The sequence below is a fragment of the Bidens hawaiensis genome, unplaced genomic scaffold, assembly GCF_021521415.1.
Source record: "Bidens hawaiensis isolate Kalapana, Puna unplaced genomic scaffold, B.hawaiensis_p1.1 tig00008877_1, whole genome shotgun sequence".
NCBI lineage: Eukaryota > Viridiplantae > Streptophyta > Magnoliopsida > Asterales > Asteraceae > Bidens > Bidens hawaiensis.
Window position 1 is genome coordinate 94,982 of NW_027491642.1, and position 15,865 is coordinate 110,846.

The 15,865-nt window shown below is 34.2% G+C and overlaps 2 protein-coding genes across 2 annotated transcripts; both read right to left on the minus strand.

Annotated features, from left to right (window-relative positions):
- Positions 1–1,909: 1,909 nt before the first annotated feature.
- Positions 1,910–4,152, minus strand: LOC143530243 (receptor-like protein kinase ANXUR2). The gene is made up of 3 exons (XM_077025834.1): positions 3,532–4,152; positions 3,293–3,393; positions 1,910–2,719 (listed from the first exon to the last, which is right to left on the minus strand). Exons 1-3 carry the CDS (start codon positions 4,150–4,152, stop codon positions 2,710–2,712), a joined length of 732 nt encoding a protein of 243 aa, XP_076881949.1. The 3' UTR covers positions 1,910–2,709.
- Positions 4,153–10,220: 6,068 nt separating this feature from the next.
- Positions 10,221–15,376, minus strand: LOC143530257 (uncharacterized). Its single transcript, XM_077025846.1, has 17 exons — positions 15,241–15,376; positions 15,040–15,174; positions 14,730–14,941; positions 14,044–14,123; positions 13,872–13,967; positions 13,664–13,784; positions 12,998–13,056; positions 12,829–12,912; positions 12,667–12,734; positions 12,492–12,588; positions 11,985–12,059; positions 11,807–11,905; positions 11,597–11,737; positions 11,087–11,116; positions 10,939–11,001; positions 10,766–10,843; positions 10,221–10,471 (listed from the first exon to the last, which is right to left on the minus strand). The coding sequence occupies exons 2-17, from the start codon at positions 15,156–15,158 to the stop codon at positions 10,388–10,390; spliced, it is 1,506 nt and encodes a 501-aa protein (XP_076881961.1). The 5' UTR covers positions 15,159–15,174; positions 15,241–15,376; the 3' UTR covers positions 10,221–10,387.
- Between the last annotated feature and the right edge of the window lie 489 nt (positions 15,377–15,865).

Consider the following 15,865-nt stretch of genomic DNA (forward strand, 5'->3'; position numbering starts at 1 on the left):
ATATATATATAAAACCAAAATGTGTATTTAACATCCCCGGTTAAAAAAAAGGAAATAAAGGAAAAAAAACTCGCATTATCTTGTACATGCGTATAAACATAACTTGAAAATGTTCATGAACACTAAATTTCGTGAGATAACCGTAGGTTGGTTTTTAATATGTATATAACTGTTGAATATACATTAAATTATAACAAAACATGTTGTTTTACATGTAAAATTTTAAAAACTGTTGTTTTACATGTAAAATTTTATTAAGATTTATTGTTTTACGTGTAAAATGTTAATGAAAAATGTTATTTTACATGTAAAATGTTAAATTTTTACATGTAAAATCTTAAAAAACTGTTGTTTTACTTGTAAACTATTAATGAGATTTATTATTTTACGTATAAAATTTTAATAAAAAGTGTTACTGTTTATGTAAGATATTAATTTTTACATGTAAAATCTTAAAGAACTTTTGTTTTACGTGTAAAATTTTAATTAAAAGTTTATTTTACATATAAAATCTTAATGAACTATTATTTTGCATATAAAGTGTTAATGATAATTTGTTGTTTTACGTGTAAAATGTTAATGAAAAGTGTTTAACCCCCCCCCCCCCCCCCCCCCACCCCCAAGCTAAAAAACTTGAACCCACTAAAAGCTAAACTCAACCCGAAGGCTAAACTGAGTTTTTAATTTTTGGTTTTTTTAGTTTTTTTTATTTTTGTAGGTTTTTTTTTCTCCCTTACAAAAGTGATGTGATGTATTAGGTAATTGAGGGTGCACCATAAGAATGTGTGGAATTGATCAAGGGTTGGAAAAGGTGTTCCCCAGTTTCCCGCCTTTTTGAAGTTTCTCAATGAACTCACTTTTATATATAGTTGGTTTCCTTTAAAATCTATAACAAATATAAAAACTTTAATAACTCTTAGCAACCACTAACTTTTAAAAAAAATTATCTATTAATGTCATTTGAGATAACTTTATCATCTTGTTGTATGAATATTTAAGATTAAACGTATGACTCACAGTGTGTAAATGAACAAATCATATATAATTTGCATATGTATAAACAAATTTTTTATGTGTGAAAATTCATTTCTCTCTCTCTCTTTCACATAAATTCATTTCTTGCATTGCATCTTTCAGTTAGGTATTATCTCCTCCTAATTTATATATATATTTTTTTTCTTTTCAAAAAGTGGTTGCTTTCTGCATGTTCCCTGTGATTGGTCCTAATATCAATGCCTTCAATAATAAGCCCTATAAAATCCCTCCTCTTCCTTTGATAAATAGATTCTAACGAAAAATTCATATCAATCCTTTTGGGGGTCACAGGGGATCGGAATTCCAAAAGTTGTACTTCAATCCAACCATCATTTTTCTGTTGTGGAAGGCATGTATTTATCAACCAACTAGGTGGGTTGTGGGTCCATTGCTCATCATTTGGTTCAATAATTGGGATTTGAGGACCTAACAAATAGATATACCAGGGATTATTCTTTTTTGGGTATTCATAAGATGAATAATTCTGCACTATCATAGGAGCCTCAAATCCAGATTGGTCTTCTGATAATGTGTAGACTAGGTAAATCGCGTATGTTGTTTCAGATGATGCCAATTCGGACAGGACACCGTAATCCAGATAAATTGTACTATTATTTTGCATAGTGGCTTCTCCAAATCTGAATATTCATCATCATACATGCAAGATATTTTATAAATTTGTTAATTCACACATGGAGGACATATGACAGTAACTTCTAGAAGAAAGCTAACATGAAGATATAAAAGCACCTTGATCCCGGTAAAGGAAGCTTCGTCCCGCAATTCTTAATAACCACTCTCGCTGATAGCATATGGCATTTCTTCCCATTAACCACTATCAAACAATTATCATATAGACATGTTTAGCAATTCAATATATAATGTTTCCCTCTTGTGGTACCATGCTCATTGGCTCCACAACAACTACATGTAAGGAAAAAAAAGGACTTACAATGTTAACCCCCGACATGTTATAGATTGAAAACCCTTTTCTCATAATTGAGTATGCTTCCTCCTTGGTTGTCCATTGCAAGCGGTTTCTAGACCTTATCATAAAGTCTTCATAATCAGTTGGCAATTTTTCTTCCCAATTTCCAACCGAACTTGATATAGGTTGATTCTCATCCTCTTTATGTTCCACCTATAGAACAAACATCATTTGAATTTCACTTTATCTTATGACTAGTATAGGTTTTCCTACATTGAAAAAAACTGACATCATTTTGACGATCACTCAATCTCCAAGATGGTTTAAAACGCAAAAAAGGATATTAATTAATTAAAGATGCACATGAATAATTAAACTTTCATTTGTAATCTTACTTTCTCCAAGGGCCGAAATTCTATGCCATCTACTTCTATGGAATCATAAAAATCGAAACCTTCATACAGTATTCGAAGATCAACAGTTTTGTGGACACAAGTAAATTGATACAATTCACACATCAACCATCCATCTTCTCTCCCATACGCAAGGTATGCAGTCGAGCTCTCTGTCTCCCCTTCTATTTTGTACTTGAGGGATATGGGTGCACATTTTCTAGCATTCATCCCAGAATTAAGTTTGAACACAAGGTTGACCGTGTATCTGATTCCAGGTGACAAGAATTGAGTTTGTACTCGTGCTTTGAATTTCCCCTCCTTCATATTGTAGGCCCCCTCGGGAAATCTACGTCAATAGCACCTAGCGAAGAATCATGTATTTATTGATTTATAATTATCAAATAAATATTCTCAAAAGTTGGCTAAAAACATGTTACAAAATTAACACAAAGCATAAGCTAGCCGTAGGCAACATAATGTGATAGGGTCTAAGAGGGTGTGATGGGAGCAAACTCTACCTCTATCAAAAGAGATATAGAGGGTGAACCCACTAAGACCCTCTATTTCAAAAGTATCATTTATTTATTCTTCCTACTAAACTAATAGTAATAATAATAGTAATAATAATAATAATAATTATTATTATTATTATTATTATTATTATTATTATTATTATTATGTCTTAGAAATTGTAAATTACCGCAACATACAATGATCCGTGAATAATAAATGAAGAGCAATACAATAACACTAAGGCAAAATTAAGTTGGCTAGGTTTAGGGAAAGTTAAAACCCAAGGCAAATAAAAGACTTGACATATTTACTACCAAAAATGTCCAAAGGACCAAAACCCTAATCTGACATCTCAAAGAAGATCTATCAATCACTGATCCCTCCAAGAAGTTTAGGAAAAGCTACAAACAGGAATAGTCACCTTGAATTATGTTTTGAAATTGGCCACTTGGATTCTGAACCCAAGCAATCATCAATAGATATTATCTCGCAACGTTCTCCCCTCTTATTTAATGAAAACCACTGCAAGTTCATTAAACGAGTTCAAGTTAGTTTGTGAATGTTAAATTTACAACATCTTTTTCGGTCAATTTACTAATTAATATGCTACGCTTGATCATATACAAAGTTCAAGGACTGATCAAGTGATCGTGGCATTACCGTTTTTCTCCCGTTAAGGAGGACCCCTTTGGATAGAAGCATCGTCAATTCATTTTCAGATTTGTACTTCAAAGGAGGTTCTGCACTCTTCACTATATCTTGGTAGCAAGAACTTTCAAACTCTTGAATCTCAAATGCAGTCTCGAGTTTTGTCACAACATCAGCCATCTTAGGTCGATCTTCACGAGATTCTTTCAAACATCGATACGCTATGTCTGAAAATATCTTCAACGCACTCTGCTCCAGTGGTTGAATGGTCGGATGATTAAAGATGATATCATTTAACTTCTTCTGTTCATAGCATTCTTTCCAGGTGGGCACTAAATTATAACGAACAAAACCATTGCTATATGCATAGCATAATGCTCCACAGAAAACTTCAACTAAGACCACACCGAAAGAGTATACGTCCGACTCTTTTGTTAGGGTGTTAGTCATCCGATATAGTGGATCGATGTACCCCTGGGTACCTGCTGCTAAGGTGATAATAGTTGATTGCTGCTCGTTAGTTGGGCCCAATATTGAGAACCCAAAGTCAGCAACCTTAGCATTCCAATGGTCATCAAGTAGGATGTTGCCGCCTTTTACATCACAGTGGATAAGTCTTTGGTGTGTCTCCATTGGATCATGAAGGTGTCTTAGTCTCTTGGCGGCACCAAGGCATATCTTGAGACGTTGAGACCATGTGAGTTTAGGGGAGTTTATATGGCGGTCAAGGCTTCCACGAGATGCAAGCTCATACACGAGGATCGCCTCTTCCCCTTGGTAACAAAATCCCAGAAGAGAGATGATATTTCATGCTTGTAACGGGAAAGTGTATCGACCTCTTTCAAAAACTCAGCTTCTCCTTGTCCATGCCTACTATCGAGACGCTTAATAGCTGCCATACTTCGGCCCTTATAGTGAGACACTTCTCCTTTATAAACTTTCCCAAAACCACCACTTCCAATATAATTATTCTGGTAATCGAAGTTATTGGTAGCTGATGTTATCTCTTCTAATTGGATTTTAAGATGCTGATACTTCTGCAATAACCCCTCCATATTTATGGATCAAATATATTAATTACAATATCAAATCAAGCAATTGCAAATGTACAGTTTGACTTGAGAGTGCAAAGAACCAACACTAAAGGTGGTTGTAATTTCTAAAAGGGAACTAAAAGATGGTTAAGAATGAACAACACACAGGGTTAATTTTCAGTGACTATTTCAATGAAAAGCAATGCCTTAATATAGGACTTAGAGGTGAGAAATTAGGATATAATATAAAAATGAAATATAACTAAACGTACTAAGTGATTAGCTTCAAAGGCATAGAGGGTGTTCTACATTTGAACATAATGTTGGAACAAGATGCTCAAAGTCAAGCCTCCATTGCATATAAAAATTTAGTCTAAATAAACAAATTAGGGGTGGTTGTTATGTCTCTATAGTTTACTCAGCAAGATGCAAATCTAGACACTTTGATTAAAAAATATCAAAGCTAGTCTTTTTTTAATATCTTTGAACCACTTGTTCTTTAGGGTGGTTTTTATCGAGGACGGGGCACTAATATAGGTAAGGTTCAACAACAACAACAAACATACCCGGTAAGAAATCCCGTCAATAGCAAAGCTATTTGCAGGGTCTGAGAAGGGTGAGATGTAGGCAAACTGTACAACTATTTTAAAGAATAGAGAGGTTGCTTTCGAAGAGACCCCCAACTCCAAAACCGTATGTATAAAACCGAAAAACAAAATACAAGTTCAGCACTAGATCTTAATTAGATAGCGGCAAAAGGTTTAAAAAATACAATAAATCCCATGTAATATTAAAAATAACAATAACAATAGTCATAAATAATAAGTAGATAGATAAGGATAGTGATAATGGTAATTAATAAGAAAATATAGAATAATAATTTAGAATTTAAGTATTACAATAATATATCATTTAATCCTAAAATAATGTAAGGAAAAGCCTTTAAGATGCATTTCTAACCAAGAACTCTATATTCCTACTAAAAGTCATTCGTCTTCAAGAACTCTTATCTTCAATCATGTCCTCAGAGAGGTGCATGTATACCAGATCATGTCTAATCCTCTTATCCCAAGTCAATCTTGGTCGGTCTCTACCCCTCCTCCCCTCTGTAGTAATATTTTCTACGGATATAACGGGAGCTGTCGTCTCTATTCTCCTCACATGTCCAAACCATCTCAATCTTCCCTCTCTTATCTTTTCTGATATGTTGGCCAACCCTAATCTCTTACGAAAAACATTAATTTTTTATTCGTTCCAACCTTGTGTGCCCACACATCCGCCTTAACATTCTCATCTCTGTTACCTCTAGCTTACTCTCGTGTGTCTTCTTGATCGCCCAACAATTCGTTCCGTATAGCATCGCAGGTCTAACTACGACCCTATAAAATATGGGTAGGGTTCATGGTTTCCAAACCACATGGCAACACCGTCGCCACCTTATGTGGGTAGGGTGCATGGCTTCATTCCATGACGAAGGTAATTTGCCACACAAAATTGATTCAATATTTGACATCTATTTTACTTGGAGAACTAAAAACAAACAAAAAGTTCTATTGTACTTGTGGGTAAGTGTTGCCAGTGATTTTGCGGTTTGTGAGCACTTGAGGGTAGAAATAAGGTGGCAATGCAGGATTGGCAGTACGTGGGTAGTCCCCATGAGTGCCCGTCCCCCCTAAATCTTATGTCATTATAGTTGACCGACTCTAGAGGTTAATTGTGTGCGGTATGTGAATACTACTGGTCTTTCTTTACATTGGGGTTGGTAGCTCAGTGGCCGTTAATTACCTAAAGATTTTTTATTCGAGTTTAGTAGTAAAAGAAAATGTCTTGTCTAGAAATAAAATTTGTTAAAGAAGACTTTTGACCATATTTAGCATAAAATAATGCTAAACAAATAAAAATAGATTATATGAACCCTAATTAAATAAAATAAATAATGATACGTACAATAATTGTGGCTAAATGAGAATTGGTAAGCAAGGAGTTGAATACAAAGCTTTAATTGATAAAATTTAAAAAGAAGACTTCTAAAAGTTAATTAATAACTTCAAAAGTGGTGAATTTTAAACTAAATAACTTCAAGCAAAAAAGTGTGAACCAACCGACTTTATAGGCTACGCTTGCAAGTTTCAAAGACAGCTGGCTATTTGGTCAACTAATAGTTATTAAAGAAGACTTCTGACCAAAATCTACTTCAATAAAAGAAGATAAACAAATAGCGTTTGACAAAGTTGATTTTAGAAACGCCCAAACGTTGATATCAACACATAAGTTGTACTATTCTAAGACGCGGTTTAAAATATGGAAGAAAGCTATAAAAAAAAGAATTAGTTTTAGGTTTTGAAAACCTAAAACCCGGTGTTACCTTAACCACCGACGCTTGGTCGGCTCCACACGGTATACCGTTTTCGTATCTTTATGTGACCACGCATTGAGTTAATCCCGACACGTGGCAAATGATGATGCGTGCGATCGCGTTTGAGTTATTTAGTTATCCTCACACCGCCCAAAACTTGTTTTACATTTTAGATAGTGTTACACAAACTTATAAATTACAATAAAAGTTTCTTTCCATATCTTTTGATAACACGACAAATGATACACACGATAGATGTCCTTTCAAAAGAACTGCAAAACCTTGCCTTCATAAGTGCAACTGAAACTCCACTCTCTTCTCTTATACCCATACCTGCCCTAGACCGATTTTATGTCCTTAATCTCCACTCTCCACAACTCCAATGCAGCTAATTTCCTTATCAAAGCAAATAGAAAGCTTCACAGTAAATTAAAAAAGTCACTTTTTTTCTGCTGCAGATCAAATATGCCACCAACCAACCTTTTCATTCCTGTAAAGAGCTAGCCGGCCAGTTCTTTAGACATCGAACCAAGTGTGTGCTATGAGATTTAAATTAATCTTGTTAAACTGAACCAAAACATTGTCACCTCTTGTACAGGGCTGCCTAGGCGGAATGTGCAGTTGACATTGTGTTGAAACTTGAGGTGGTGGCTGAGTTTTAATGGGGTGTTGTTGCAAATGGAGTAGAGAGATCGTTGGTGCCCTGATTAGAGAACTGAAACAAGGTGTTAGAGAACTGAAACAAGGTACGTTATAAGTTAGCGAAGAGAGGAACACATGGTGGTGTTGTAGTCATTGGGGGTAGTTTGGTGAGGATGCATGTCATTGAGTAAGATCGTTGGGGTTGTTCATCTTGCTTTCGTAAGTAAGATACTTGGACAAAAAAGACCCAACCTCAGATATAAAACAGATAACAAGTTTAAAGACCATCACACAGCCATGACTCAAAAAAAGTCAGCCATGCCATACTATACATCATATATATATATTGAGATTTTAAAGCTTCAAATATTGAATCTGTATAGAGGAAGGGTACCAAAAAGACCCAAATACCCCTAAGAAACACCCGCGGGCCAATCAAAAGTCCTTCATAAGGCACCCGTGGGGCATATGAACCATCCGCATAATCATTTGAGGAAGAAACACTCTCATAACACATGCGGAAGCATCCTAGCACCCTCAAGAGTCATCCGCAAGAAGGAATACCCTTCCGCGTAAATAACCACGAGGTAATGCCCCGGGACAGCTGTCGATAACTAATTACCTTCTAGAAGATTGGCCAAGATGCTTTCTTAGGCAATACGTGATCCCTCGGCCAGTTAACAAGAGACACCTGGCAAGGCCGTTATAACCGTGCACATGGCCAATGTTGGCCATCAACCAATAATAAAGGGACGCGTGTCCAGGTGGTTATGCATGCACATGCAACGTATAAACCGAACCTATCAAAAGAGGACACGTGTCCATGTGGTTACGAGAGCATCTTCTAAAGGACAGCTGGCTCAATCATCCTTCCCACACTCTTCGGCTATAAATACCCTATCGATCACCATGAGGTATTCATTCACTCCCACTGTACTCTCTCAATTTACTTAAGTGCATTATCTTCGTCAGAATTGTACTTATTCTCACGCCGTAGGGTGGTTACGGGAAGACCCCCCCCCCCCTCTTGTCCTTCCCGTAACGAGCTCACGGTGTCTGTTTTGCAGGACTTCGTCACTGGACTTTAGGCAATCGGGTTAATATCGTATTGGCAGTTAACCGTATCCTACCCTATTGACTCATTGGATCTAGGACCCATTAGTGGGGAGTAGATCCGTGTTTCTTCAATCAGGATTCGTACATTACGTTTGGTTCACCGAATAGTTTGGAATTGGAACGAAATTTGTGTTGGAATTTGGAATTAAACATTCCTTTAGGAATGACGTGTTTGGTTGGCCAATGAATTGGACAAAAATATGATTGTCGAACGTTCGGGATCGAACCGTAAATAAGAGCATAAAATTCAAACATATTTTCTAAATAAGTAATTTGATGCATAATTATGGTCATTTAAATGCAACTCCAAAGACCATACAATTTTTTCGATTAAAGTCGGATTCAACGCGGAGGCACAAGTAAAAACCGTCGGCAATTCTTCAAAACATTTTTTCATTTTTAATTTCATTGGAGCTATCATACTATCGTACATCGGATCGACATATTCAAAATCGTTTATTTTGACACAAACTAACCAAACTTGGTGAAGCACCAACGGACTCATAGGGTAATAAACTCCCAATATATAAGTAGATTTTAAAAACTTTAAGCAAATCGCTTAACTTTGTAATCATTTCCCAACCGTTCGACAAAAATGTCTTAACTTTTCGTTTAAGAGAAAGATTGTCATGAAATAATTCCAAAGTTGGTATATGTCTTAACGCGCTATCAAGCATTTTCCAAGTCGAATTCCACCTGGTCTCTTTCGTTTTAGCTCTTCGGTCAGGGTAAAAGAGCTAAACCGAATATATACCTACTTCGATTTTGAAGCAGGCATCATATCAATTGCAATATAAAGGTTGCAATAAACTGAGCAAAAGTAGCTTATCAATTGCTTTCACTAATCATGCACACAAATGTTTGCTTAAATGCATGTATAACTTTTTGGCCGATTTTGTCCCGTTTCCAGCATTTATATAAAATAGACTTTGTAAAAAAACAATAAGTTTTGTCAACCAGATTATACCATAATGGGCACGGGTAAAAAAGAATTACAAATTATATTAGGGTGTTGCTAAACATAACCCCCTCTGGGGAACTTACTAATCAATTATTGTTAGCTTTTAACATTATTTATATACATATTAGTCCATACAACATTTTATTTCACTTAATAGTCTCCACTACATATATCGAATTAAAAACTATTAAGATATTACTATTAATTTATTTGTATAATAAAATATATTGTTTTATAAATATAATAATACAAATATATCATTTTATAATAATAATACATCGATAATAATAATATTTATTAAATATTATTATTATGATGAAAAATAATAAACAGAAAGTGAGAAAAAAAAAACTTTACAATTTTTAATTTAATATTTTAAAGAAAGACCATAAAATACAAAAAAAATGTTACATAAAAGTAATAGGAGTGATAGTTAAGAGATGATAAAAAATTAAAATAAAATAAAAAACTTTATAGTTTATAATTTAATATTTTTAATGGACACCATAAAATGTTATAAAGAAGTAATATGTCAAATAAAATTCTTAAAAGTAATGAAAGTTCAGAGAAGGGGGTACGTTTAGCTTAACCCTTATATTAAAGAAAAACAAAATTTGTATAAAGCAAACCCTACATGATAATACACCCCCACAACATGCATGTTATCCAGATACATTAAAGAAAAAAAGAATATCAAACCAGCCATATCCATTGAAATGATACAAAGTTAACAAACATAACTGCAAAAACTGTAATAGATCATGTTGAAGCAGGTGCCTTATTCTGTCTGGAGTATTTCCCATATCGTTTTGAAATGGCTGCATCCGATAGCGTGTCCCACAGCTGCAAGTAAAGGAATAAGGGATGAGATTATCCATAACCGGATTATATAAAAATACAAACAGGACAAAATCAGTAAATTAAGTTTTCAGTTACATGGTTAACAGATTTAACTGTTTTTAATGAACATTTCCAAACTTCAATCATACAAAGTAAATAAATACAACATAACTTTAAATCTAAAATTTAAAATCATCATTTTTGTAGCAAATGTGTGTTTAACTAAAAAGATTGTCAAAACGAAAAAAAGTCAACTAATATTTGTCCAAAGTCAACAAAAAATAATGGCAAACTTACCTCCATTTTTCCTTTAGAGCCCGCAAGCGCCAGCAAAAAGGGAGAATCTTCCGAGAACGATAAAGTAAATACAGATCCCTGACAAAGTCAAAACAAGAACACATCATCTTTAATTAGTCATATAAAAGGATTTTAAAGTAAATAATTCGGTAAATAAAGTCAAAGAAACATACAGCTTTCCGGTTCTGTGAAGCAATACAAGACGGTTGATTATTTGACAAATCCCATAGTTTAACCTGTAATTACATAAACAAAAAAGATTAACCAAATACACATGAAAAAACATTATTTAATACTACAAACTGTTGAATAACTAATTACCATTTTGTCTTCTGAACCGGTTGCAAGAAGCTGAAAAGAGACAACATAAAGTCAAACATGGTCCAAAAATAATACTTAAAAAGCTAAGTGCTAAGTTAGAAACTCGTGAGCTATATGGAATGGGTTCATTTAAAATCGATTCGAGCCAAGCTTAAATGAGATCCAGCCAGAGATAGTCTCTTATTAAGGCACATTTAATAAACAAGCCTAAAAGCTTTTATATAAAACTATCTTTGTTCAATATATTAATATAATAATCATTAACATATTTAATATATCATAAAAACAATTAAACAATATATTATATTTAAAAATTATAGTTAAACATGCATGTAAATAACTAAAAATATAAAAATAAAATAATTATATAATAATAAATGAGCCGAGCTCGAGCTTGGCAAACTAACCACAAGCCGAGCTCAAGCCCTCTAAACTAGAACGAGCCGAGCTCAAGTCTAAACAAACTCGAGCTCGACTCGTTTACACGACTAGAGCTAACCATAGACTTACATTTGGCACCAATGGGTTATAAGAAATAGCACAAACAGCTTTGTCATGTGCGTGAATTGTGAACTTTTTAACATCTGAAGATGAATCGGATGTTGCGGATCTGATATCAAAACCAACAACCGTACCATTCTCGAGACTCGCCTGGAAAAAAAATACAGTTAGCTTATAGATGTACAAAGTCATAAACTTCGTGTAAATTAAATTACTAACCACAAACAAGTGTTGGTCGTGTGGGTCCCATGCCAGGCTTTCCACGTCAGCACCAACTGACCACTTGAACCCGGAATGTGAAGGAACCCTTCCATCCCTCTGCAACATAATATTATAATATTATCAACCAAAAAAGGTTAATACTGAAAACATTCAGTTTATGAAACATAACAATTACCATGACTACAGTATGATCAAAGGATCCACTAAGAAGAACTTCATGTTCATGATGATTCCATGCAACTGCTTGAACCTGAAGAACACAAAGATGAGTATACGAACCGAATGAACACGATTGTTAAATAACATTATAAAAAGACGGTTCACAAACGTAACAGAGCGAGCATAACTAAACATAAACGAAAAGGCACAACTGAGTTAAAATCAATTAAAATTACATGTGAACAACAATGTATTTTGCCTAAAGACTTACTAAAACTAGACTAGAATATTATAGGCATAAAAAACTTAAAATGAATATATTAACAAGCGTAAACAAACAAAGTTAAACAAACGTAAACTAACAACCACTAATAACGTAGATGAATGAATATGAACGAAAGAGACTGTTCATGTTCGTTCTTTTAACTAAATGAACAAAACTTTTTGTTCATGTTCATGTTAACTAAATAAAACAAACATAAACGAGTTCAGTGAACATCGGTTCGTTTACAGTCCTACTTGCCTTATCAGTATGATGCTCCATTGTAAGCTTGCATTTGCCAGTTGACACATCCCAAATCTTAACTGTTTTGTCAGCACTACCACTCGCAAGAATATTCCTGTGAAACAAAGTGATGAAGACATCAGCATCACAAAAACCGTGTCTCAAAAGTTGTATGTATAAGACTTTAGCGTACCGAAAGCCCTTATTCCAAGCTAGTGCAAGCACAGGACCAGTGTGACTATCTTCTTTGTACTTTATTTTCTAAGAGGTTCACATAGATAATAATATTGTTTAGAAAAACAAAATAACTAAATATTTTAAATGAAAAATAAATACTTGATGAACTAATATTTACCTCGATTTTCTTCCCTGACTTCTTTTTCTTCGTCTTCTTTTCAATAATTCCACCTAACATGAGTGATGGTTGTACTTCATCAATCTGAAGACATTTGGGAGTACATATTTAACATTTGAACACATATATAAAAAATAAGAATTGATTATGAAAATCAAAGGCAACATACGATATCAAGATCCCAAATTTCAATTTCTGGTTCCATCGAGCCCACAGCTATAAAATTCCCTGCAATGCATACAATACTAGTGAGCTGTAACACAGTATGATAACAGTGTCTTTTGAGCCAGTAAACAACTAAACGTTCAGTGAACAGTTCGTGAACAGTTCGGCAGAAAGTTCATTTATTTAAGAAGCATACAAACATGAACAACAAAATCTGTTCATTTACTCAAACGAACGAACATGCCGATCATTTATGTTCGTAAACATTTCAAATTCATTTATGTTCATTCGTTAGTTTGTGATTGTTTAAGTTCGTTCGTTAATATATTCATTTAAAGTTTTTTGGCCCATTACAACTTAGTCTAGTTTTAATAACTTTTTGAGCCCAACACATTTTTCTTCACAATACTTTTAGCTAGTTTTAGCTTAGTTATGTCAATCATCAATGTTCAGTTATATTCGTCTGTTTACGTTCATGAACCATTCGCTTATAATGATAACTAACGAACACAAACATGTTCGCCTTCTTAACGAATGAACAAAACATGAAAGCCCCGTTCGTTTAACGGTTCGTGATCGATTGTTTGTTCGGTTAATGGTTATACGAACGAACAGAAACATAACGATTACCAAAATCATTAAAATAAATAAAAAACCACATGCGCGTTACCTTTTTCTCCACCTTTAATCGGACAATCAAGCCATGCGGTGCACAGAGGAAATGAAGGAATGAGAATTTCATGATGAACATACATGTTTGAATCACCATCTGGATCCTCTATAATACAAACCTGTTTCAACAATCAAATTAGCACATCAAGACAACACATATACATAAAGGTTAATAAAAATGTACATATGTTATGAAAATCACATACCAATAAATGATTCGTATCATGCTCGTGATGTGCACAAACTACAACAGCATCATCAGCTTTGATCATTATGTCTTCAAGCTCTTCAGAATCCTCATCCTAAATTACAAAACTTTACAAATTAGGGCTGCAAATTTAACTTCTAAAAATCAAAATAACGAACTACGTAACTTACATTTTTATCTTTAAGATAAGGATCTAATTCATTGCTTGGATAGTATGTGTCCCCAAGGCCCGAACCAAATATGTCAATAGCTGTTGACCACAAATAACTGATTATTGAGTAGAGGTGTCAATCGTGTCGGGTTGAAAGGTTGAAATGTGTAACCAACCCGACCAATATGATTATTCATGTCACATATTTCAGTCCTAACCCGCAAACACCTAAATTCAAGGCACCCTGAACACGACCTGCTTAACTCATTTTTTTTAACTTGAGCCGTACATGCTTTCGAGTTATAAGCGAGTTATCAGCAAGTGTGTTTGTCAAAAAAAATAATTTAAAATATTTCTTAAAACGACAAAATGGACAAAATTTAAGATTCGATAAAGTAAATAAGTAATATGAAAAGTTATTTTTTTAAATAATAAAATCTTAAAATAGATTGGAAATTGCACGTATATCTTCAAAAAAATGAAAAATGCTAAAAACAAAACTAAAACACATTTAGAAAAGTTTCGTTTAAATACTTAAACAGTTTAACGGACCAACCCAAACCCAACCCATTTTCAAATGGGTCGTGGTAGTCGACCAAAACCTTTTTTTTCATGCTGGGTTCATGTCATGTCAATTATCGCCGCCCCTAAACTTGAGCATCCAAACCATCTTAAAACAGAACAATATATAAAAAACAAGAATACCATCATCTTCTTCATCATAATCATCCATGTTAAGTTCATCCAACCCATCCACAATATCACAAACATTCGATCCACCTTTCCCGAGCGCACTCGCCGCACCCAACGCCTGCTCAATCTCATCCGGCTGTTTGGACACATCACCATCATCATCATCATCACTCATATCTTTCAACCCATCATCATCTTCCTCATTTTCAGTTCCAACATCCGAACTGTGAAAACATCAAATTAAATCAAACCCACATCCCAAATCACTCCAAACATCCTCACAATCAAAACCCAAGTAATTAAAAATAATATAAAAACGTACACTTTATCAATTAAGGCTAGCTTCTTAATCTCCTCAATTTCTTCTTTTGTGGGAGGATCAGCTACTGAAGGTACGGACTTTGAGGCTCCTTTTGGAACCCATGAGAGTGACGAAATCATTTCTCAAAACGGTGTTCTGTAAATAATCGATTAGTGTCACGTGTTTAAATTAATTAATTGAAGGTTAAAGTATGAGTGTTACCTTGTTGCTGGTCGGAGAGTGGCGGTGGTTGTTGATGGTCGGAGTGGTTTGGGGGCGGAAACCAGATGGTTTTATGTAGGAAATGAAGTTTTGGGAATTAGGGAGAAAAGGGTCTAGCTAAAACCCTATCTTTATGTTAGTGGTTCGGTTTTCGGGTTTAATTTGGTTTGTAGATGAGTCGAGCTCAAGTCAAGGTTGACTTGTTTTTTATTTTTATTTTTAATTGTAAATTTCTTTAAACCTTTTGGTACGTGAGACTTGAACTTAAGTGTTAGGCCCTTATCATTTCAAATTTAAGTGTTTAAAAATTTTGTCTTTTTCAATAAACCACTAATTCTATTATTTAAAAGTTTTAACTTATAATTATTATTCGATTCAGTTCACATCAAGACATTTTGTTTGTCTAAGTTTTGACAATTTAACCGATTTACACCCGGGAACTGAGTTGAGTGAAAGTTTTTAAAACAAAGTTAATCTAAGCTTGACCTCAAGTTTCCAACTTGGTTAAGAATCCAAGACGAGACGAACGAAGCTGATGAAACAACACAAATTTGGTATCAATATGTTCGAATACATGTCACATACAGACCCTAATCCACCGAGCATCAAAACATTACGTTTAAAT

Excerpts from the sequence above, each read along its gene's own strand:
- LOC143530243 (XM_077025834.1), bottom strand. The coding sequence starts at position 4,152 with ATGGAGACACACCAAAGACTTATCCACTGTGATGTAAAAGGCGGCAAC. Across the intron at positions 3,394-3,531 it reads TCCTTAACGGGAGAAAAACG|TGGTTTTCATTAAATAAGAG; the intron begins GTAATGCCACGA and ends ATGAACTTGCAG.
- LOC143530257 (XM_077025846.1), bottom strand. The coding sequence starts at position 15,158 with ATGATTTCGTCACTCTCATGGGTTCCAAAAGGAGCCTCAAAGTCCGTA. Across the intron at positions 12,735-12,828 it reads AGTCAGGGAAGAAAATCGAG|AAAATAAAGTACAAAGAAGA; the intron begins GTAAATATTAGT and ends TGAACCTCTTAG. Across the intron at positions 12,589-12,666 it reads GCTTGGAATAAGGGCTTTCG|GAATATTCTTGCGAGTGGTA; the intron begins GTACGCTAAAGT and ends TTTGTTTCACAG.